We start from the raw sequence: 23,821 nt of genomic DNA, 5'->3' as shown, positions 1-23,821 counted from the left end.
GCCTTACTTACAATTTGATCAGGTCCTGCTTTTAGTTTCCCTTTCAGATCTTCTTCCTCAACTTCTGTTGATGAGTGGGATCATCCCATACTCATCTTTATCTTTCTGACTTAGTTCACTTAACATAATTCCTTCTAGCTCTGTCCAAGATGGGTCAGAGAAGGTGGGTTCATTGTTCTTGATAGCTGCATAGTATTCCATTGTGTATATATACCACAGCTTTCTCAGCCACTCATCTGTTGTTGGGCACCTGGGTTGCTTCCACGTTTTAGCTATTATGAATTGTGCTGCTATGAACATAGGAGTACACACCTCTTTTTGGTTGGGTGTTATGGAGTCCTTGGGGTATAACCCCAGGAGAGGAATTACTGGGTCATATGGAAGGTCCATGTCTAGCCTTCTGAGAGTTTTCCAGACTGCTCTCCACAGAGGCTGTACCAATTTACATTCCCACCAGCAATGTAAAAGGGTTCCTCTGTCCCCACATCCATACACCTAGAGGAATAAGTGTTAGGGGAAGCTGACCAGGAGCTTTGAACTCCAACAAGACTTGGGGGGAAGGGGGAGGGGACACACACTTGAAAGTACTAGGTGTTGCTTAGTAAGGAAAAAAAGGCAGGACTATAGAAATAAAGGGCAACTAAGCAGAACTTGAATTGGAGTTGGTGTAATGCACCAAAGTAAAAGACTCTGGGGTGGGGTGGGGTGGGGCAGGGGAGAGTTCATGTCCTGGAATAGGATGGCAGAGAACCTAGTGGGGGTTGTTTTATTGTGTGGAAAATTGAGAAAATGTTTTGCATGTACAAACTATTGTATTTACTGTCAACTGTAAAACAATAAATACATAAATTAAAAAAGAAATAAAGGGTGGGTGGGAGGGATGGGTCACAGTCTTTTGGTGGTGGGAATGGTGTTTATGTACACTCCTAGTAAAATGTAGTCATATAAATCACTAGTTAATTAATACGAGAGGGGGAAGATTAATTGTATGTCTTGAAGTTTTTCAAAACACAAACTGAATCTTTTCAATATATAGGCTGTGTAATTGATATGCAGACTCTCTCAAAAGCCTAGACCAAGTAGATCAGAAGCAACCAATGGCACAGATATATACAAGATACTGGGTACTGTACAGCAAACCCTGACAAAAGGACTTTTCAAAGTTAACCCAATTACCAAATAATGTGATAACATTAACTATCGATTGTCTTTTTGAATCCTAAGACAGCAGGACCCTCACATCTCCACAATAGAGCCTCTACTTCCCCCAGTCCTGGAACCATTGGATAGGGCCCACTTTCTCGTATGCCTCTCCCAATCCATATCAAATAATATTGCACCTGCCCATCACAACCTAACCAATGCAACGATTGCCACCTCAGCATGCTTCACTTCAGACTGTGTCCAGAGACTTCACTTGTGGAGTGACAACCCTTCAGCTTCATTGCTCAGGTGAGACCTTTCCTTTCATGGTATACTCTGGTTCCATCTCAGGTGGTTCACTTTCTAGCAAAGTCCCAAAACCTAGATTTACACCAGTTTCTGTGAGAGAGAGCATATGTTCACACGTATCCGTAAACTACTGCAAAATATATACCTGAAAGCAGAAGTACAGTAGAGTTTGCAGTGAGTACCTCCCTAACACTTCCTCTCCACTATTCCAAGCTTTGGGTCCATGACTGCTCAACAATTTGTTTGGCTTCGTATGTTAACTCTCTTTTCAGCCACCAGGTTCCAGATGTCATCAGGATGCCAGCCAGGCTTCCCTGGACTGAAGACCCACCAATGTATCCTGGAGCTCAGCTTCACCAGAGACCCACCCTACTAGGGAAAGAGAGAGGCAGACTGGGAGTATGGACCGAGCAGTCAACGCCCATGTTCAGCGGGGAAGCAACTACAGAAGTCACACCTTCTACCTTCTGCAACCCACAAAGACCCTGGGTCCATGCTCCCAGAGGGATAGAGAATGGGAAAGCTATCAGGGGAGGGGGCGGGATATGGAGATTGGGTGGTGGGAATTGTGTGGAATTGTACCCCTACTACCCTAGGGTTTTGTTAATTAATCCTTTCTTAAATTAAAAAAAAAAAACAAAATAAAGGGCAAATATACACAAATATATTTATTTATAGAAATAATGGTCAACCCATATCCATGATCTTGGGAGAACTGTTCTTTCTTTTTTTTCTTTTTTCTTTTTGATTCTGAATTTTTCTTTTATTGGGGAATTAATGTTTTACATTCAACAGTAAGTACAATAGTTTGTACATGCATAACATTCTCCAGTTTCCCATTTAACAATACAACCCCCACTAGATCCTCTGAATCCATCTTGGACCTGTATTCTCCCCAGCCACCCACCCCAGAATCTTTTACTTTGGTGTGATATGCCATTCCATTTCAGGTTCTACTTCTGTTTTCTTTTCTAATCTTGTTTTTCAACTTCTGCCTGAGGGTGAGATCATCCCACATTCATCCTTCTGTTTCTGACTTACTTCACTCAACATGATTTTTTCAAGGTCCATCCAAGATCGGCTGAAAATGGTGAAGTCACCATTTTTTACAGCTAAGTAGTATTCCATTGTATATATATACCACAACTTGCTCAGCCACTCATCTATTGTTGGACACCTGGGTTGCTTCCAGGTTTTGGCTATTACAAATTGTGCTGCCAAGAACATATGTGTACACAGATCTTTTTGGATGGGTGTGTTGGGTTCCTTAGGATATATCCCCAGGAGAGGAATTGCAGGGTCATAGGGTAGGTCCATGTCTAGCCTTCTGAGAGTTCTCCAGACTGTTCTCCACAGAGGTTGGACCAATTGACATTCCTACCAGCAGTGTAGGAGGGTTCCTTTGACCCCACACCCTCTCCAGCATTTGCTGCTGCTATCCTTTCTGATGTATGACATTCTCACAGGAGTGAACTGGTATCTCATTGTTGTCTTTATCTGCATTTCTCTGACAATCAGAGACTTGGAGCAGTTTTTCATGTGTTTCTCAGCATTTTGGATCTCTTCTGTGGTGAATATTCTGTCCATGTCCTCCACCCATTTTTGGATGGGGTTATTTGTTGTCTTGTTGAGTTTGGCAAGCTCTTTATATATTTTGGTTATTAAACTCTTGTCTGATGTATGGCATGTAAAGATCTTCTCCCATTCTGTGAGGGTTCTCTTGGTTTGGGTAGTGGTTTCTTTTGCTGTGAAGAAGCTTTTTTAATTTGATGTATTCCCATAGGTTTATACTTGCCTTAGTCTTCTTTGTAATTGGATTCATTTCATTGAAGATGTCTTTGAAATTTATGCAGGAAAGAGTTCTGCCAATATGTTCCTCTAAGTGTCTGATGCTTTCTGGTCTAACATTCAAGTCCTTGATCCACTTGGAATTTACTTTTGTATTTGGTGAAATACAGCGGTTCAGTTTCATTCTTCTGCATGTTTCAACCCATTGTTTCCAACACCATTTGTTGAAGAGACTCTGCTTTCCCCATTTAATAGTCTGGACCCCTTTGTTAAAGATTAGATGTCGATAGGTGTGGGGGCTCACTTCTGGGATCTCAATTCTATTCCACTGGTCAGTGTGTCTATTCATGTTCCAGTACCAAGCAGTTTTGCTGACAATGGCACTATAATACAATTTGAGATCTGGGAGTGTGATACCTTCAGTTCTGTTCTTTTTTCTCAAGATTCTTTTGGCAATTTTAGGTCTTTTCTGGTTCCAGATAAACGTTTGTAGCATTTGTTCTATTTTCCTAAAAAATGTGCTTGGGATCTTGATGGGGATAGCATTAAATTTGTAGATGGCTCCGGGTAGTATATTCATTTTGATGATGTTAATTCTTCCAACCCATGAACATGGAATATCTTTCCACTTCTTTGTGTCTTTTTCAATTTCCTCATAATTTTCAGTATACAAGTCTTTCACTTCTTTGGTTAGGTTTACTCCTAGATATTTTATTGTTTTAGTTGCTATAGTAAAAGGAATTAATTTCTGGATTTCAATTTCTTCTAGCTTAGTGTTTGCACAGAGGAATGCCACTGACTTTTGAATATTAATTTTGTAGCCTGACACCTTACTGTATTGCCTGATGATTTCCAAAAGCTTTTTGCTGGATTCCTTAGGTTTTTCTATCATGTCATCTGCAAATAGGGAGAGTTTGACTTCTTCTCTTCCAATCTGTATGCCTTTAATTCCTTGCTCCTGCCTGATTGCTATGGCAAGAACTTCCAATACTATGTTGAATAGTAATGGTGATAGTGGGCAGCCCTGTCTAGTACCTCATCTGAGTGGAAATGCTTCCTGTTTTTCACCATTGAGTATGATGTTGGCTGTAGGTTTGCTATATATAGACTCCACTATCTTCAGGAATTTTCCATCTGTTCCCATTTTTTATAGTGTTTTGATCATAAAGGGATGTTGTATTTGTCAAAGGCTTTCTCTGCATCTATTGATATGACCATGTGGTTTTTGGTCTTGCTTTTGTTGATGTGATGGATCACATTGATTGATTTACGTATATTAAACCAACCTTGCATGCCTGGGATAAACCCCACTTGGTCATGATGAACAGTCTTTTTAATATACTGCTGTATTCGGTTGGCTAGAATCTGGTCAGTATTTTAGCATCTATGTTCATCAGAGATATTGGTCTGTACTTTTTGTTTTTGGTTGTGTCCCTGTCTGCTTTTGGTATCAGAGTGATGTTGGCTTCATAGAAGCTAGCAGGGAGTATTCCAGTGTCTTCAATCTTCTGGAAGACTTTTTAAAAGTAGAGGTATTAGTTCTTCTTTGAAGGTTTTATAGAATTCATTTGTAAAACCATCTGGTCTAGGACTTTTATTATTGGGAGATTTTTGATAACTGTTTCAATTTCATTAGCTGTGATGGGCCTGTACATGTTATCCGCTTCCGATTTATTTGGGTCTTCTCCCTTTTATGAGTCTGGCTAAAGGTTTGTCGATTTTGTTCACTCTTTCGAAAAACCAACATGTACTTTCGTTGATCTTTTGTATGGTTTTCTTATTCTCAATGTTATTTATGTTTGCCCTAACTTTAGTGATTTCTGTCCTTCTGGTTGCTTTAGGGTACCTTTGTTCTTCTTCTTCTAGGCCTTTAAGATGTGCAATCAGGATGTTTATTTGTGCTTTTTCTTCTTTCCTAATGTGTGCTTGTATAGCTATGAACTTCCCTCTCAGTAATGCCTTAGCTGTGTCCTAAAGATTTTGATAGCTTGTGTCTTCATTTTCATTGAAGTCTCGAAACATTTTGATTTCTTCCTTGATTTCCTCTTTGACCCAGAGGTTATTAAGAAGTGTACCGTTGAGCTTCCACATTTTGGGACTATTACTAATCTTTTGTTGATTGTTAAGTGTTAGTTTAATTCCTCTGTGGTCTGAGAAGATGCTTGGGATGATTTCAATGCTCTTGAATTTGCTGATGCTTTCTTTGTGCCCCAACATATGGTCTATCCTTGAGAATGACCCATGTGGATTTGAGTAAAATGTGTATTCCAGTTTCTTGGGATGAATGACTCTGAAAATGTCCAATAGTTCTAGTTTGTCTATCTCTTCATTTAGCTCCCTTATGTCTTTATTGATTTTCTGCCTGGATGATCTGTCAAGTTGAGAGAGTGGGGTATTGAAGTCCCCTATTATGACTGTGTTGCTGTTATTATATTGCTGTAGCTCTTTCAGTAGATGTTTGATGTATTACATGGCTTCTCATTGGGTGCATAGATGTTAATAATTGTTAAGTCCTCTTGATTGACTGATTCTCTGAGCATTAAGTAGTGTCCATCCCTATCTTTTTAAATCTTATCTATTTTAAAGTCTATCGTGTCAGATATGAGAATAGCTGTTCCTGCCCTTTTTTTGTGGGCCATTGGCTTGTATGATAGTTTTCCATCCTTTCACTTTAAGTCTATGTTTGTCTTTTTGAATTAGGTGGGTATCCTGTAGACAGGATATTGTTGGGTTGTATTTTCTGATCCATCTTCCTACTTTGTCTTTTGATAGGTGAATTCAGGCCATTGACATTTAAAGATTGAAGACATTTTAACGCCATTCTTGTAGAGTTTTAGAGTGTTCTGATATATGTTCTACTTATGATGGTCTGACTGTTTATAGAAGACCTTTCAGGGCAGGCTTGGTGATAGTTGATTCCTTCAACTGTTGCTTGTCTGAGAAGGTTTTGATGCCTCCATCTAATTCTGAATGACAGTCTAGCAGGATACAGTGTTCTTGGTTGAAAGCCTTTCTCATTGAGCACTCGATAGATATCTTGCCATTCTCTGCTGGCCTATAGTGTTTGCGTGAAGTCTGCTGCTATGGGTTTTCCTCTGTAGGTGACTCTTTGTTTTTCTCTTGCAGCCTTCAGGATCCTTTCTTTATCCTTATTCCTTTCCATTCTAAATATGATGTGTCTTGGTGTCTTTAAGTCTGGGTTAATTCTGTTTGGGACCCTCTGGGCTTCTTGAATCTTTATGTCTGATGCTGTCTATACTAGAGAAGTTTTCAGCTATTATGGCTTGAAGAATGCTTTCTTCCTCTCCTCCTCTTTCTTCCTCTGGTAAGCCAATAATGCGTATATTGTTTCTTTTGAAGTCATCCCATAGGTCTCTGTTGTTGTTTTCAGCATCTCTTAATCTCTTTTTGAGATCTCTTACTTCTTTTTTAGTTGTCTCTAATTTGTCCTAGATCTTGCTAATTCTGTCTTCAGCCTCATTGATTCTGTTCTCTCTGCCCCCTACTGTTTTCTGGAGTTCATCTATTTTGTTTCCCTGTTCTGATACTGTTTTAGCTTGTTCAGCTAGTTGTGTTCTTAGCTCAGCTATTTCAGCTTTCAGCTCTCTAATAACCTTGAGACAGTTAGTGTTTTCACCCAGAGTCTCATTTGTTGTTCCTGTATTTCTGATGACAATTCTTTCAAACTCTTTACTCACTCCTGTAATTTCCTTAACTAATGTTTGGATGTTGAACTCATTATTTTGTGCTTCCCCCTTTGTGGGGCTTTTAGCTGGACTGTTTCCTGGTTAGTTTCTCCAATATTTCTTCTTGTTGGTTTACCCATTTATATATTATGTTATGAGTTCCCTCTCTTAGTACTTTTCAAATGATCACTATTTCCTGGATTGACTTGTGTCTAAGTAAGGTAATTAAAGGGTTCACAGTGGTGGAAGTTAACAGTTGTTTCAATAGTATTTTAATCCCTGAGTTGGAGCTCAGTGATTTAAAAGCATCTTTTAAAATTCTTTTTCTTCTCTGTAGGCTATGGGAGCCTGAGGGTTTCGAAACTATAAGTAGGCTTCTTACCTTAATCACTGACTCCTGACCAAGAGATAAGGCAGGGTTTGGCAGAGATAGACCAGTGGTTATGCAAAGAGACTTTCACAGCCCCACAGCTATGCCACCGTGGTATAGGTCTTCTCCTGAGTTTCCTAGTTAGATCTCTGTCCCCCCGGTGTCCCTCCCTGCCGCTGCTCTAGATTCTGATGGCAGTAGCAATGGAGACTTACAGTTGCACTTGGTGAGTCTCTGGGGAGTCCTCTCCTCCCTTCAGCTGTCCCCTTGTTGGTGGAACAGACTGGAGGTGGTGTCTCAACTGATATACTGACAGACTGTTACCAGCCACTTAGTCTCTTCCTAGGCTCCTCTCTGTCACCAGCCACACGTGTTTGCACTCACCAGTGATTTGGTGGGTTCCTGTAGTTGTTCTAGTCCTGTCTTGTTTCGGTCCCAGGTGATCTCCTTTGGTATTCCTAACTGATCTGGGAGAGGAGAGGAAAGGAGAGAAACATATCTGCTGCTGCTCCTAGCCCCGCCTCCGGGAGTCTCAGAACTATTCTTTCTAAGGATTTCTGATTTTGTGTAGATGGAAAGAACACGTACAACTATGTAATAAGCATACTTGTCCATGTAATATACAGAAATCATATCTGCTCACATTTATTTATCAATGCAGGTTACATAACAAAACTATTGCTATCAGATAGGGCAGGACTTGAACAAGGGTTGCACACAAGGCAAAGCAATGCACTGTCCTGGTGAGCTATTTAGTTGGCATTCACTTCCTTTAAGAGATTGTTTTTTTCTCCTCATTTCCAAGTCATAACAGGTCTAGGCTGACTTCTTCAGATATATCAAAATAGAGACAGGGGGTTGGGTGGTGGTGCACCCAGCTAAGTGCACACAGTATCATGCACAGGGACTGGCACAAGGACCTAGGTTTGAGCCTCCCCTCCCCTCTGTGTGTGTGTGGGGTACTACACAAGCACTAAAAGCAGGTCTACAGTTGTCTTTCTCTCTCTCTCTCTCTCTCTCTCTCAACCTCTTCCTCCCCTCTAATTTCTCTCTATCAGCATAGGGGATAGGGTGGATAATGGCTGCTGAGAGGTGGATTCATATTGCTGGCACCAAGTACCAACAATAACCACGGAGTGGAAAAAAAAAAAAACAGAAACACACAGAAAGAAATTACAACTTCCTCTAGTGCCATAGGGATAAAGTGGGTGGATACTCCAGTTGAGATCTGTATATTTTGAGTAAGAGACTCCTTCACAATGCATCACAAATGTTCTCTGACCAGAGGGTACTCTCTTTCTTTTACTGAGGACAGGTTTATCTTTGTGACAAAAGGCCCATAGAGATCTTGTTCTTTTCTCCCCTGCAACATGTAGCCTTCTTCTCTTTTAAGTTTAATTTCTTACCCTGTATCAGATTTTATACTTCCTATTTTTATTTTATTTTATTAATTTTAATTTTTAAATATTTATTTTCCCCTTTGTTGCCCTTGTTTTTTATTGTTGTTGTAGTTATTATTGTTGTTATTGATGTCATTGTTGTTAGATAGGACAGAGAGAAATGGAGAGAGGAGGGGAAGACAGAGGGAGGGAAAGAAAGACATCTGCAGACCTGCTTCACGGCCTGTGAAGCGACTCCCCTGCAGGTGGGGAGCCAGGGGCTCAAACTGGGATCCTTACACTGGTCCTTGCGCTTCATGCCACGTGCGCTAACCCGCTGCACTACCACAGGACTCCCTTTATTATTTTTTTTTAATAACAACATCTTCCAGTCTAAGACTGTGCTAATTTTCTGAGAAGTTATAACATAGTAATATGTTGCTCAGCTATAAATAAAGACATTTATATTTGGTGACACTAACAGAGTTGCACTATCCTCTGAAATGACATGAAAAATCCTACACCCTGTGAAGCTCATTAGAAGGATTTCCTCCATCCTTTTAGCTAGGCTAAGGTTCAGGGTATGATTCTCTTACCCTATCTTTCACTCTGGTAACTTCTGTGTTATTTACTTACAGAAGCTGTCTGCCCACAGTTCTAATGGTAATAAAGGCTCATACAGTTAAATCAGGACACAAGTATGCTGCAGAAGCAAAGTGTGAACAGAATCAAACACATTTCCTCAGTAGTAATGAGAAAAACCTGGTTGTATGCTTGCTAAGTGATGGGCAGGAATGGGACTGCAGAGTAAGTAGGCTGGAAAAGATAAGCTGCCCAGAGCATTAACTGCTCTGTACACTTTACCTTTATGGGATGGCAAGTCTGTGTCTAGGGAAACCTGGCTAAAAGGACTGTGTTATCTCTGATTAGGGAATGTGAGAACAGAGAAATATCTCTTAAAAAACACCAAGCTAGGCAGGGCAACAGAGGAGCCGCAGCTGAGTTTCTCTCCTCTCCTGGGTCAACTAGGAATACCAAAGAAGACCGTCTGGGACCATAACAAGGCAGGACTAGAATGACCTCAGGAACCAACCAAACTACCAGTGAGTGAAAATACATGTGGCTCATGGACAGGGAGGAGCCTAAGGAGAGATTGAACAGCTGGTAACAGTCCAGCAGTTTACCAGTTGAGGCACCATCTTCAGTCTGTTTTACCAACAAAAAACCTGCTGAAGGCAAGAGAGGACTCCCCTAAGACTCACCAAATACAACAGTGAGTCTCCATTGCTACTGCCCTCAGAGGCTGAAGCAGCAGAGGGGAGGCCTTGTGCTGACATCTGGGAACAGAGAACTGACCAGGAAACTCAGGAGAAGAGATATACCTCAGTGGCTTAGCAGTGGGGCTGTCTAAGTGGTAGTCTTTCCACATTGTTTTCCTGATGAGAACAAGATGAATAATTGCCTCAGAACCTACAGCTTACAAACGGGACTTGTTTAGAAACTCACAGGGCCCAGCAGTGCTGCCCTGTTTGGCAGAGAAGCTGAAATGAGTCTGGAGCTTTGGAAAAATGGGGTGTAAGAGTCTCTTTGCATAGCCACTGTCCTATCTCTCCCACACCATGCTTTATCTCTTGGTCAGTAGTGAGGGATTAAGCTAAGAAGCCTACTTATGGTTTAAAAGTCCTCAGGCTCCCATAGCCTGCAGTGAAGAACAAAGAACAAAAGAGGTTTTTAAGGCCACTGTAGTCCAACTCAGGGATTAAAATAATATTGAAACAACTGTCAATTTCCACAATGTGAATCGTTTAAGTACCTTATTTAGACACAAGTCAATCAAGAGTGATCAGTAATTTGAAAAGTACTGAGAAAGGGATCTCATAACATACTTATAGAATGGTTAAACCAACAAGAAGAAATATTGGAGAAATGAACCAGGACAAGAGTCCAGCTAAAAGCCCCCCAAAGGGTGAAGCACAAAATGGTCAACATCTAAACGCTTGCTAAGGAAATAATCACAGGAGTGAGTAAGAATTTGAAAGAACTGTCATCAGAAATGCAGAAACAACAAATGAGAGTCTGGAAGAAAACACTAATTATCTCAAGGTTATTACAGAGCTGAAAGATGAAATAGCTGAGCTAAGAACACAATTAGGTGAACAAGATAAACAGTATTAGATAGGGTAACAAAATAGATGAACTTCAGAAAACAGTAGAAGGGACAGAGAATAGAATCAATGAGTCTGAAGACAGAATTAGCAAGATCAAGGACGAATTAGAGACAACTAAAAAAGAAGTAAGAGATCTCAAAAAGAGATTAACAGATACTGAAAACAACCACAGAGACCTATGGGATGACTTCAAAAGAAATAATATAGGCATGATTGGCTTACCAGAGGAAGATACAGAGGGAGGGGAAGAAACTATTCTTCAGGACATAATACTGAGAACTTCTCTAGTCTAGACAACATCAAAGACATAAAAGGTTCAAGAAGCCTAGAGGGTTCCAAACAGAATTAACCCAGACTTAAAGACACCAAGACACATCCTATTAGAAGGGAAAGGAATAAGGATAAAGAAAGGATCCTGAAGGCTGCAAAAGAGAACCCATAAGATTAGCAGCAGACTTCTCCACACAAACACTACAGGCCAGAAAAGAATGGCAAGATATCTATCTAGTGCTCAGTGAGAAAGGCTTTCAACCAAGACTACTGTATCCTGTTAAGACTGTCATTCAGACTAGATGGAGGCATAAAAACCTTCTCAGACAAGCAACAGCTGAAAAAAATCAACTATCACCAAGCCTGCCCTGAAAGAAGTTCTGAAAGGTCTCCTATAGACAGTCAGACCACCATAACTATGTCATATATCAGAACACTCTAAAAACTATAAGAATGGCATTAAAATGTCTTCAATATTTGGTATCAATAAATGTCAATGGCCTGAATTGACCTATTAAAAGGCACAGAGTAGGGAGATGGATCAGAAAACACAACCCAACAATATGCTATCTATAGGAAACACACCTAACTCAATAAGACAAACATAGACTCAAAGTGAAAGGATGGAAAACTATCGTACAAGCCAATGGCCCACAAATAAGGGAAGGAACAGCTATTCTCATATCTGACACGATAGACTTTAAAATAAATAAAAATTTAAAAAGATAGGGATGGACATTACTTAATGCTCAGAGGATCAGTCAATCAAGAGGACTTAACAATTATTAACATCTATGCACCCAATGAGAAGCCATCTAAATACATCAAACATCTACTGAAAGAGCTACAGCAATATATTAACAGCAACACAGTCATAGTGGGGACTTCAACACCCCACTCTCTGAACTTGACAGATCATCCAGGCAAAAAATCAGTAAGGACAGGAGGGAGCTAAATGAGGATAAACTAGAACTATTGGACATTTTCAGAGTCATTCATCCCAAGAAACTGGAAAACACATTCTACTCAAGTCCACAGGGGTTATTCTCAAGGACAGATCATACATTAGGCCACAAAGACAGTATCAGCAAATTGAAGAGCATTGAAATCAACTCAAGTATCTTCCCAGACCACAGTGGAATTAAACTAACACTTAACAATCAATAAAAGATTAGTAATAGTTCCAAAATATGGAAGCTCAACAGTACACTACTTAACAACTAGTGGGTCAAAGAGGAAATAAAGGAAGAAATCAAAATGTTTCGAGACTTCAATGAAAATGAAGGCACAAGCTATCAACATATTTGGGACACTGCTAAGGCAGTACTGAGAGGGAAGTTTATAGCCATAGAAGCATACATTAGGAAACAAGAAAAAGCACAAATAGACAACCCAATTGCACACCTTAAAGATCTACAAGAAGAAGAACAAAGGAACCCAAAAGCAACCAGAAGGACAGAAATCACTAAATTTAGGGCAGAAATAAACATTAAAAATAAGAAACCATACAAAGATCAACAAAAGTAAATGTTGCTTATGCAAAAGAGTGAAAAAAAAAAAGACAAATCTTTAGCCAAACTTACAAAACAAAAAGGGAGAAGACTCAAATAAATTAGATCATAAATAAAAGAGGAGATACCACAACAGACACTGCAGAAATTCAACATATCATGTGAGGATTTTATGAACAACTCTACGCCACCAAGCTAGAGAACCTGGAAGAAATTTCCCAGATACCTACGAACTTTCAAAATTCAATAAAGAGGAACCAAATAATATGAACAGACCCATCACAGCTAGTGAAAAAACCTTCACAAGACTAAAAGCCCTGACCAGATGGTTTTACAAATGAATTCTAGAAAACATTCAAGGAAGAGTTAATTCTACTTTTAAAAGTCTTCCAGAAGATTGAAGACAGAGGAATACTCCTTTTCAACTTCTATGAAGCCAACATGACTCTGATACCAAAAGCAGACAGGGACACAACCCAAAACAAAAAGTACAGACCAATATCTCTGATGAACGTAGATGCTCAAATATTAAACAAAATACCAGTCAACCGGATATAGCAGTATATTAAAAAGATTGTTCATCATGACCAAGTGGAGTTTATCTTAGGGATGCAAGGTTGGTTTAATATATGTAAATCCATCAACATCATCCACCACATCAATAAAAGCAAGACCAAAAACCACCTGGTCATATGAGTAGATGCAGAGAAAGCCTTTGACAAACACAACATCCCTTTATGATCAAAACACTACAAAAAATGGGAACAGATGGAAAATTCCTCAAGATAGTAGAGTCTATATATAGCAAACCTTCAGCCAACATCATACTCAATGGTGAAAAACTGGAAGCATTTCCACTCAGATGAGGTACTAGACAGGGCTGCCCACTATCACCATTACTATTCAACATAGTGTTGGAAGTTCTTGCCATAGCAATCAGGCAGGAGCAAGGAATTAAAGGCATACAGATTGGAAGAGAAGAAGTCAAACTCTCCCTATTTGCAGATGGCATGATAATATACATAGAAAAACCTAAGGAATACAGCAAGAAGCTTTTGGGTATCATCAGGCAGTACAGTAAGGTGTCAAGCTACAAAATTAACATTCAAAAGTCAGTGGCATTCCTCTATACAAACACTAAATTAGAAGATGAAATCCAGAAACCAATTCCTTTTACTATAGTAACAAAAACAATAAACTATCTAGGAGTAAACCTAACCAAAGAAGTGAAAGACTTGTATACTGAAAATTATGAGTCACTACTCAAGGAAACTGAAAAAGACAGAAAGAAGTGGAAAGATATTCCATGTTCATGGGTTGGAAGAATTAATATCATCAAAATGAATATACTACCCAGAGCCATCTACAAATTTAATGCTATCCCTATCATGAACCCAACCATATTTTGTAGGAGAATAGAACAAATGCTACAGATGTTTATCTGGAACCAGAGAAGACCTAGAACTGCCAAAACAATCTTGAGAAGAAAGAACACAACTGGAGGTATCACACTGCCAGATCTCTAATTGTATTCTAGGGCCATTGTCATCAAAACTGCTTGGTACTGGAACATAAATAGACACACTGACCAGTGGAATAGAATTGAGAGCCCAGAAGTGAGCCCCCACACCTATGGACATCTAATCTTTGACAAAGAGTCCAGACTATTAAATGGGGAAAGCAGAGTCTCTTCAACAAATGGTGTTGGAAACAATGGGTTGAAACATGCAGAAGAATGAAACTGAACTACTGCATTTCACCAAATACAACAGTAAATTCCAAGTAGATCAAGGACTTGGATGTTAGACCAGAAACCATCAGACACTTAGAGGAAAATATTGGCAGAACTCTCTCCTGCATAAATTTTAAAGACATCTTCAATGAAACAAATCCAATTACAAGGAAGACTAAGGCAAGTATAAACCTATGGGACTACATCAAATAAAAAAGCTTCTGTACAGCAAAAGAAACCACTACCCAAACCAAGAGAACCCTCACAGAATGGGAGAAGATCTTTACATGCCATACATCAGACAAGAGTTTAATAACCAAAATATATAAAGAGCTTGCCAAATTCAACAACAAGATAACAACCCCATCCCAAAATGGAGAAAGGACATTGACAGAATGTTCACCATAGAAGAGATCCAAAATGCTGAGAAACACATGAAAAAAAATGGTCCAAGTCTTTGATTGTCAGAGAAATGCAAATAAAGACAACAGTGAGATACCACTTCACTCCTGTGAGAATGTCATACATCAGAAAAGGTAGCAGCAGCAAATACTGGAGAGGCTGTGGGGTCAAAGAAACCCTCCTGCACTGCTGGTGGGAATGTCAGTTGGTCCAACCTCTGTGGAGAACAGTCTGGAGAACTCTCAGAAGGCTACACATGGACCTACCCTATGATCCTGCAATTCCTCTCCTGGGGATATATCCTAAGGAACCCAACACACCCATCCAAAAAGATCTGTGTACACATGCAGCACAATTTGTAATAGCCAAAACCTGGAAGCAACCCAGGTGTCCAACAACAGATGAGTGGCTGAGCAAGCTGTGGTATATATTCATAGTGGAATCCTACTCAGCTATAAAAAAGATGACTTCATTGTTTTAGCCAATCTTGGATGGAGCTTGAAAAAAATCATGTTGAGTGAAATAAGTCAGAAACAGAAGGATGAATATGGGTTGATCTTACTCTCAGGCAGAAGTTAAAAAACAAGATCAGAAGAGAAAACACAAGTAGAACCTGAACTGGAATTGGCGTATTGCACCAAAGTAAAAGACTCTGGGGTGGGGGGTCAGGGTTGGGGAGAATACAGGTCCACGGATGAGAGAGGACCTAGTGGGGGTTGTATTGTTATATGGAAAACTGGGAAATGTTATGCATGTACAAACTATTGTATTTACTGTCAAATGTAAAATATTAATTCCCCAATAAAGAAATAAAAAACAAAACAAAAGACCAAGCTAACCAAGTCTTGAGAACTTTGGCAGCTAAACTTTCCACTGCTGCTATACATCTCTGGAGATCTGGAGTGAAGGACTGGTGAGCTGTTATCTCATCACTCTCTTGAACAGTCAACAGTGACGATTACAAGTTCTTTACTCCACTCCTTGCTAACTTCTATAATTTTCCAATAATTAATGTTCCTACAATCTTATTATTATTATTATTTTATTGATTTAAGAAACCTGGTCTCTATTATACCAGTACTTTAGGACTCTTACGGATTCCAAACAGTGCACTAAAAACAAAATCCAGAACTCAAATAAAAAGCAAACTGGCTAGATAGGAACTACGCCTTTTGTATATTACCTTTTCTATGCTAACTTTAAAGAGATGGGAAACAGTTTAATGTTCCTTCCTCTGCTCAGCCTTTCTATCTAAATTGGCATTTTAAAAATACTGATGAAAAACAAAAATGGAAAAACTCCCTATTTGGTCTCTTGCAGGCTGCTACCAACAATGGAGCAATATCACCTATTATTACCAAAAGAAGAAGTGTTCCACAAACCATAGGAAACATACTTGTGGTTTCAGTCTCGATGAACTTGAAAAGCTTTAACTGCTGACACAAAGAATAGCATTTGTGCTGAGAACAACAAAGCAGTGCTAGAAAGGAGGGCCTTCCAGATGTGAGATGAGGAGATTCTGGTGGGCTGCAGGTAGCACCAAATGAAACTGCACGGTGGTTAGCAAAATGGAAACTTTGTGATGAACTGATGTTCATTCCCAGGTCACATTCATATCTGACAATGGAAAAATTGCTCCATCCTACTTCTGTTGGCCTTAGGCTCAAGCTATTGGATGCAGCTAATTAGCTTTAGCCAGACAGACACAAGGAGGGGAGAAAGAAGAGAATCATTTTTGCATATGTTTTGCAAGGGATCAAATTACAGACCTCATGCCTGCAAGTCCAAAGCTTACCCACCAAACTACCTCTTGAGTCACTCATTAGACACCCTCTAATTGGGTATTCTTCACTCCAAGGTGATTTCTACAATATGTACTTTGCTGATTGCCCAGTAATGCTTAAATTTTCCTAGATTTTAAAATAATATGTATATAATTTTTAAAAATGAGAATATCACCTGGCAATTTTGACAGTTTCATAGAGATTACTGGGTAGTCACACAAATGGATAGAAGAAACAAACATTTTGAGGGAATTTTTTTTTTTTGGCTGAATATTTGCCACCTACTTTAGGGGACCTAGGGACCCAGAGTCAGGGGTTACTACATTTTCATATATGCCTGGGTTATTTTACTGAGACTATTTGAAGTTGGTGGGAGAAGAGGTGAAATCATTAATTCAGTTTTGGATATGTTGGTAAAACTGAGGTACCTCTGAGGTCTACAAGTGTCAGTAAAATACATGGGTCCGGAGCTTAAAGGAGAAATCTGAATTAGAGGTATACATTTCTGAGTTATCTGTTTAAGTATTTTTAAAATTATTTATTTATTTATTTTACCTGAGCACTGCTCAGCTATAGTTTATGGCAGTGCAGCAGACTGGACCTGGGACTGTGGAGCCTCAGGCATGAGAATCTCTTTGCATAACTATTATGCTATCTACCCCTGTCTATTTCTGAGTTGTCAGTAAAAAAAAAAAAAATAATAAAAGGAAATTATAGTGTAGGTGAACTCAACTGGGAGAAAAACCTTGAAAAGCCTTTAGGGGTTCTAAAAGTGAATGGATTAGTAGAAAAGGGTGAATTTTTTTTTTAATTCTTTATTGGGGGATTAATGTTTTATAGCCGACAGTAAATACAATAGTTTGTACCTGCATAACATTTCCCAGTTTTCCACATAACAATACAACCCCCACTAGGTCCTCTGCCAGCATGTTCCAGGACCTGAACCCTCCCCCCTACCCACCCAGTCTTTTACTTTGGTGTAATACAGCAATTCCAGTCCAAGTTCTACTTAAGTGTTTTCTGATCTTGTTTTTCAACTTCTGCCTATGAGTGAGATCATCCCATATTTATCCTTCTGTTTATGACTTATCTCACTTACCATGACTGCTTCAAGCTCCATCCAAGACGGGCTGAAAATAGTGCAATCACCATTTTTAATACCTGAGTAGTATTCCATTATATATACCACAAGGGTGAATTTATAAATGAGACTGACTATATATATATGTTGTGTATATATATCTGATTTATATGTAAATAGGCTTATATTTAAATTTATATATTAAATTTTTAATAGAAACATTAAAAATAATGTATAATAAATATTATATTACTTCTATTTTGATAGTCAAACCAAAGTATGATAAGCCTTCTGCTCTGTCATGTCAGCTCCTCTTTTGCCTGATATTGCAGTCATTCCTAGTCAGTATATATTTCAACAGCAGACTGGGTAGTGCTAAACAGTACTCTAGGCCACTCATGCCCAACTATTTAAAATAAACAAACAAATAAGCAAACCCATTGTCATCTTTGCTTACATCTATAAAACCAAGGAGGATGCCCTTGTGAAGTATATTTACAGAACCCTAGGATATTCTTAGGAAGTTTTTTTTTTTTTTTTTTCCCCACTAGCCACTAGGGTTATCACTGGGGCTTGGTGCTGGTACTACAAATCCACCACTCCCAGTGGCCTTCCTTCCCCCCTTCTCCCCCTCCTTTATCTTTCCTAAGACAGAGAGAAATTGTGATGAGAGAGAGAATATAGAGGACAGAGGGAGAGGGAGACCTACAGACCTATTTCACTGCTCATGAAGCTTCTCCCTAGCAGGTGGGGAGTGGGGGTGTGAACCCTGGTCTTTGTTCATGATAAAGTGTGTGATCAGCCAAGTTTTATTTTGTTTTTGCCTCCAGGGTTATTGCTGGAGCTTGATGCCAGCACTATGAACCCACTGCTCTTGGCAGCCATTTTCGTTTGTTTGTTTTATTGGATAGCACAGAGAGAATTGAGAGGGGAAGGGAAGCTAGGAGGAGAGAAAGACACCTGCAGATCAGCTTCACTGCTTGTGAAGCGACCTCAGTGCAGATGAGGAGCTGGGAGCTTAAACTGGGATCCTTGAGCAGGTCCTTGCGCTTTGTACTGTGTGTGTTTAATACGGTGTGCCACCACCCCATCCCTCAACCAAGTATTTTAAGAGTCGCCTCTGAGAAATTTTAAAAGATAGAAGAGTACTGGCTATTCTTTTTTTTGAAAAAAATATTTATTTATTTATTCCCTTTTGTTGCCCTTGTTGTAGTTATTATTATTGTTGTTATTGATGCCACTGTTAGGACAGAGAGAAATGGAGAGAGGAGGGGAAGACAGAAAGGGGGAGAGAAAGATATACACCTGCAGACCTGCTTCACCGCTTGTGAAGTGACTCCCCTGCAGGTGCCAGGGGCTTGAACTGGAATCCTTCTGCTGGTCCTTGAGCTTTGTGCCACGTGCGCTTAACCCGCTGTGCCACTGCCTGACTCCCAGTAGTGGATATTCTTTAAGATAATATAATAAGATAATAAAGATAAATGAAATTGAATCAAGGGTGAAAAATCCATACTTTAAGGTAACTGGCACCCATTTAATATTTTTTCTTTTCTTTTTTACCTCTAGGGTTATTGCTGGAGCTCAGTGCTTGCACTACAAATCCACTGCTCCTGGTGGCCATTTTTTCCCATTTTATTGGATAGAACAGAGAGGTTGGGGGGGGGGTAGGAGATACAGAGAGATACCTGAAGACCTGCTTCACCACTTGTGAAGTGACCCCACTGCAGGTGGGGAGCTAGCTATTGAACCAGGATCCTTGTGTGCGTCCTTGTTCTTCATACTATACACTTAACCTGGTGCACCACTGCCCAGCCCCCTTCATATCTTTTCTTACTGTGTGTTGAGGGCCATCTTCATTATCCCTCATGTAGAAAGGCTTCAGTGTTAGTGGATAGTTAATAACAAAGACTGGTACATTGCCACAGTGCTTCACCAGGTACTTTTCATGCTCAGTGTGTAGGTCAGCACCCCACTGTAATGAGAAAATTACAGTAAAGTTACTGTAGGAGAAGACAGGTGAAAATACACAATGGAATATTTGAAAAATCACCTGCATGGGTGTACAACAAAAACAGAACCTAGAGAAATCTTAGCCTCTGATCACTCTCCACATGGGTAAGAATCTTCAGTAAATCAGGACCCAGATAAGTCATTTAGGCAGCTGTAGGTGGCCTCTTCAGAAGCATGCCAGAAAACATATTATACTAATGCAAGTATGTCTGACTACCTTTTATTCCATTCACTACATTCATCTGTCTATTTCTATTATAACATATTAGGTTCTAACTTTGAGTTTATAATTTCTACATTGGAACAATGAAATTGGAATGAAGTCTTATAAGTATGTCACATGAAAATTGCCTTTTAAATATTGTACTAAGGATTTGGGTTTTCTAATATATGAAAAAAAAAAGCCAGTGCCATTGCTCACCTGGGAGGTACTTGCTTTGCCATGTGTACCACCCAGGTTTAAATTCCTTACCCTCATAGTACAGAGGTAAGCTTCAGCGCTATTCTGTGTCTCTGCAAGCCCCCCCCCCCCCCATCTCAATTGAAAAAGTCAGCCTGGGGGCCAAATGATGGCACACCTGGTTAAACGCACACATTACAGTAAGCAAGGGCTTGGGTTCAAGCCCCTAGTCCCCACCAACAAAACAAAAACAAACAAGCAAAAAAGATCATTAAAAGGCGGGAGAGGGGGAGAGCCAAGATGGTGGCTTGGGAAACAAGTAAGCTTGGAGAGTTGAAATCCCAGTAATGACCAAACAACAATAGTAACAACAGAAATCAATAAACAAAATCAAGATATTTGAAAGATATCTGGAAAGATGCAAACTGAAGCTGGTAGATAAACACTATGCTCTCTGGCCCTCAACATCACCCCACCTGTAAAAAAGGATGCATTTAAGATAAATAGCATCAGTAAGAAAATAACAGTGTCCAAGAACTGACATCAGAGCTATAGTGTCAATAACACTGCTTAGAGGATCTACAGATATTCTTCCTAAGTCTCAGGAAATAAAATGATGAAAGATAACATTTCTAATACTATGTATATTTTTAGCTAGATGGCCTCTCTCAGTGAATTATTTTTTAAATAAACAGTGAAATCCTACATCAGATGCTCTTTAATATTTGATAATACTGTTCATCTATTTATTCTGTGAAAACTAATGTGCCAATGAAATTCTAGGTACAATATTTGCTACTAGATAAAGTGGTAAGAAGCAAAATCCTTGCAGCTTGGGAAGAGGTACAGTGGTGGATGGGGTTTGGACTCTCAAGCATAATGTTTCTGAATGGCATGTGTCAGAGTGGCATCCTCCTTCTCTCTCTTAAATAAGTATATAAGTCTTTAATATTAAAAAAAGAAGAAACAGAATCTATGACTTCATGAACCTTTCAGGGTAGAAAACAAGTATTTTTTTATTTTTTTAATTTTGTTTACTTGGTTACTACATTTTTTCAACGGAGCTTAGAATATTCCTTCCACTGCTCTTTTAATTTTTTTTTCTCTTTTTCTCATTAAGGAAGTGTAAAAGAGAGAGAAAACACAGCACTCACTACTTGTGAAGCACCCCCCCTGCAGGTGTCCCCTTTCTACAGTAATGTTTATTACCAAAAAAAGGATTAGCAGGTCACTAAGGTTATTGCTGGGTCTCATGTTTACACAATTCCTTTGTTCTTGGCATATGCATGTGGGTATATGTATGTATTTCGATAAATAATGAGAGACAGAGGGAAAGAGAAATGGAGGGAGTTAAAGAAACATCACCGCATCATTTCACTACTTAAGAAGCTTCCCCATGCAGGTGCTCGAATGTGGTTGGCTAGGGGCTTTAACCTGCCTCCTAATGCATGGCAAACTGTGAGCTCTATAGTATGAGCCATCTCCTGGCATCCAAGAATAGTTACTTCCCACCCCACCCCACCCCCCACCCCACTTTCTTAACTTGAGGATCTTTTTTTTTTTTTTTTAAACCTTCCAATCACTACTATTCCAGATGATATCATTCTCCTATGTTTTTTTGCCTGTACCACTAATCCACTGCTCCTGGAGGCTATCTTTTTCCTTTTTTTTTTTTTTTTTTGTTGTCAGAAAGGGAAGAGAGAAATTGAGAGAGGAGGGGAAGATATAGACACCTGCAGACCTGCTTCACTGCTTGTGAAGTGAACCCCCCTGCAGGTTTGAGCCAGGGGCTCAAACTAGGATCTTTGTACAGGTCCTTGTGCTTCATACTATGTGCACTTAACCCAGTGAGCTACTGCTCAGAACTCTCTCTCTCTCTTTTTATAAGACTTTTTTTTTTTTTTTTTTAATATACGGGAGAAAAAAAACAAGATCATCATGATACATGCAGTAGTAGGCATGGAACTAAGGACGTTGAACTTGCTCAAGTCCTTCTCTCCTTGACTTCTAATCTTTTTTTTTTTAATCTTTAAAATTTATTTATTAATTAGAGAAAGAAAGAGCATCATTCTGGTATATATGCCAGGGATTGAACAAGAGACCTCATAATTTAGAGTCCCATGGATTTCAATTCTCCAATACAAATTTCTATCCCAGGCTGCTGATATGATGCTACTTTAAAATTATTGTTCATTTCAAACATGTCAACACATTTTGAATAAACATTAAAAAAGCCAACATGCAAGTAAACATTGGGTTGTTCATGACGAATTTTTGCATAGAAAATTATGAGTTTGCCAATGACCCAGTAATATATATAGTTAATATGAGATAGCTCAGTGGGTAGAGTGCACATGTGTGAGGAATTGGGATTGAGAGCCCAAATACCACATGGGAATACCATGCAAAGGGGAAGCTTCATAAGAGGTGGAGCAGTGTCCCTCCTCTTACTCTCCCTCTTAGATGAATGTGTATGTGGGGGATACACTGAGAATGGAATCATGCAAGTTCAAAGCCTCAGCAAAAACCCTGGTAACAAACAAAAAGAACTGTAAACAGTATCAGGAAGTGTTAAAGTTTGTTCATATCACCAGTAACCACACACACACACGTATATATAAAATTATGCAATTTATGTAACTGTGTATAATACAAAGTATATGCATTATATTATACATATTGCATATAAGTATTATATACATTGCTATATATGAATATTACCTCTGGGGTGAAGGTGAAATTCTGGGATGCCTTCTTTAAGATCTCTATTGCTTCAGTATAAGAAATACTGGAGAGAAATAGAGAAAAAGCAGAGAAAGGTCAATAAAATGAGGCTGTAGTTAAGTAGTTTGTCTCTAGAAACTAGAAAATGCCCTTAGTCTTCGAGGTTATAAATGTGTAATCAGAAGTGATTATACATAAATGACTATTGTATAATTAGGAATTAAGTTTGGTCTGAGCATCATGAAGAGAAAAGGCCATTCAGTAAGCACACTCCAGATCCACCTACACTGTACAGAGGAACTAGTCACTAAAACTAAGTACAAATTTTCTCCAAGTTCACAAAATGGCAGTGCTCTAATAAAAGCCTGAAATATTAAGGCTTACAAGATCAAAAGTTTTTAATTGCAATCCATTCAGCAAACATATTGTAAGCATGTATTATGTGCTAGGCATTGGAGGAAAAAAAAGTTAAAAAAGAGTGATGCTCTGGCCCTCTCTCTGTATTTGCCACTCTCATTAATTTTTTAATGCCTTTAGCATTATTGCTGGGGTGTGGTGCTTGCACCACAAATCCAATGCTCCTGGAGGCCATTTTCTTTTCCATTGTTGTTGTTGGATAGGACAGAGAGAAATCAAGAGAGAAGGGGAAGACAGAGAGGGAGGGAGACACCTGCAGACCTGCTTCACTTCTCCTATTTTCTTCTCCTTCCAGGGCACTACTCAACTTTGGCTTATGGTGGGGCAGGAGACTGAACCTGGGACTTCAGAATCTCAGGCATGAGAGTTTTTTTTTTTTTTTTTGCATAACCATTATGCTATCTACCCTCCACCTGAGTTTCTTCTGTCTCTCTCATTTTCTATTTTACTCTGGCTTTCACATTCTAAAAAAAAAAAAAAAAAAAAGGCTAGTGGTGGCACACCTGTTTGAGCAGCATAAGGACCCAAGTTTGAGCCCCCAGCCCACACCTGCAGGGAAGGGTTTGTGGGTGGTGAAGCAGCGTTGCAGGTGTCTCTGTATCTCTAGCACCCCCTTCCTCTTTGTTTCTGGCTGTCTCTATCCAATA

General features: G+C 39.3%; 1 protein-coding gene across 5 annotated transcripts in view; it reads right to left on the bottom strand.

The window, feature by feature from the left end:
• Positions 1-23,821, bottom strand: part of NARS2 (asparaginyl-tRNA synthetase 2, mitochondrial) — a 138,401-nt gene that overhangs the window by 17,791 nt on the left and 96,789 nt on the right. For all 5 annotated transcript variants that reach the window (XM_060176679.1, XM_060176676.1, XM_016193439.2 and 2 more), the window contains 2 exons: positions 22,755-22,821; positions 19,458-19,595 (listed from right to left, as the gene is read on the bottom strand). In XM_060176679.1, coding sequence (XP_060032662.1) covers positions 19,458-19,595; positions 22,755-22,821 — 205 coding nt within the window. The remainder of the gene's footprint in view (positions 1-19,457; positions 19,596-22,754; positions 22,822-23,821) is intronic.

This window comes from Erinaceus europaeus, chromosome 17 (assembly GCF_950295315.1).
Source record: "Erinaceus europaeus chromosome 17, mEriEur2.1, whole genome shotgun sequence".
Lineage (NCBI taxonomy): Eukaryota > Metazoa > Chordata > Mammalia > Eulipotyphla > Erinaceidae > Erinaceus > Erinaceus europaeus.
This window is presented reverse-complemented; position numbering and strand designations above follow the sequence as displayed.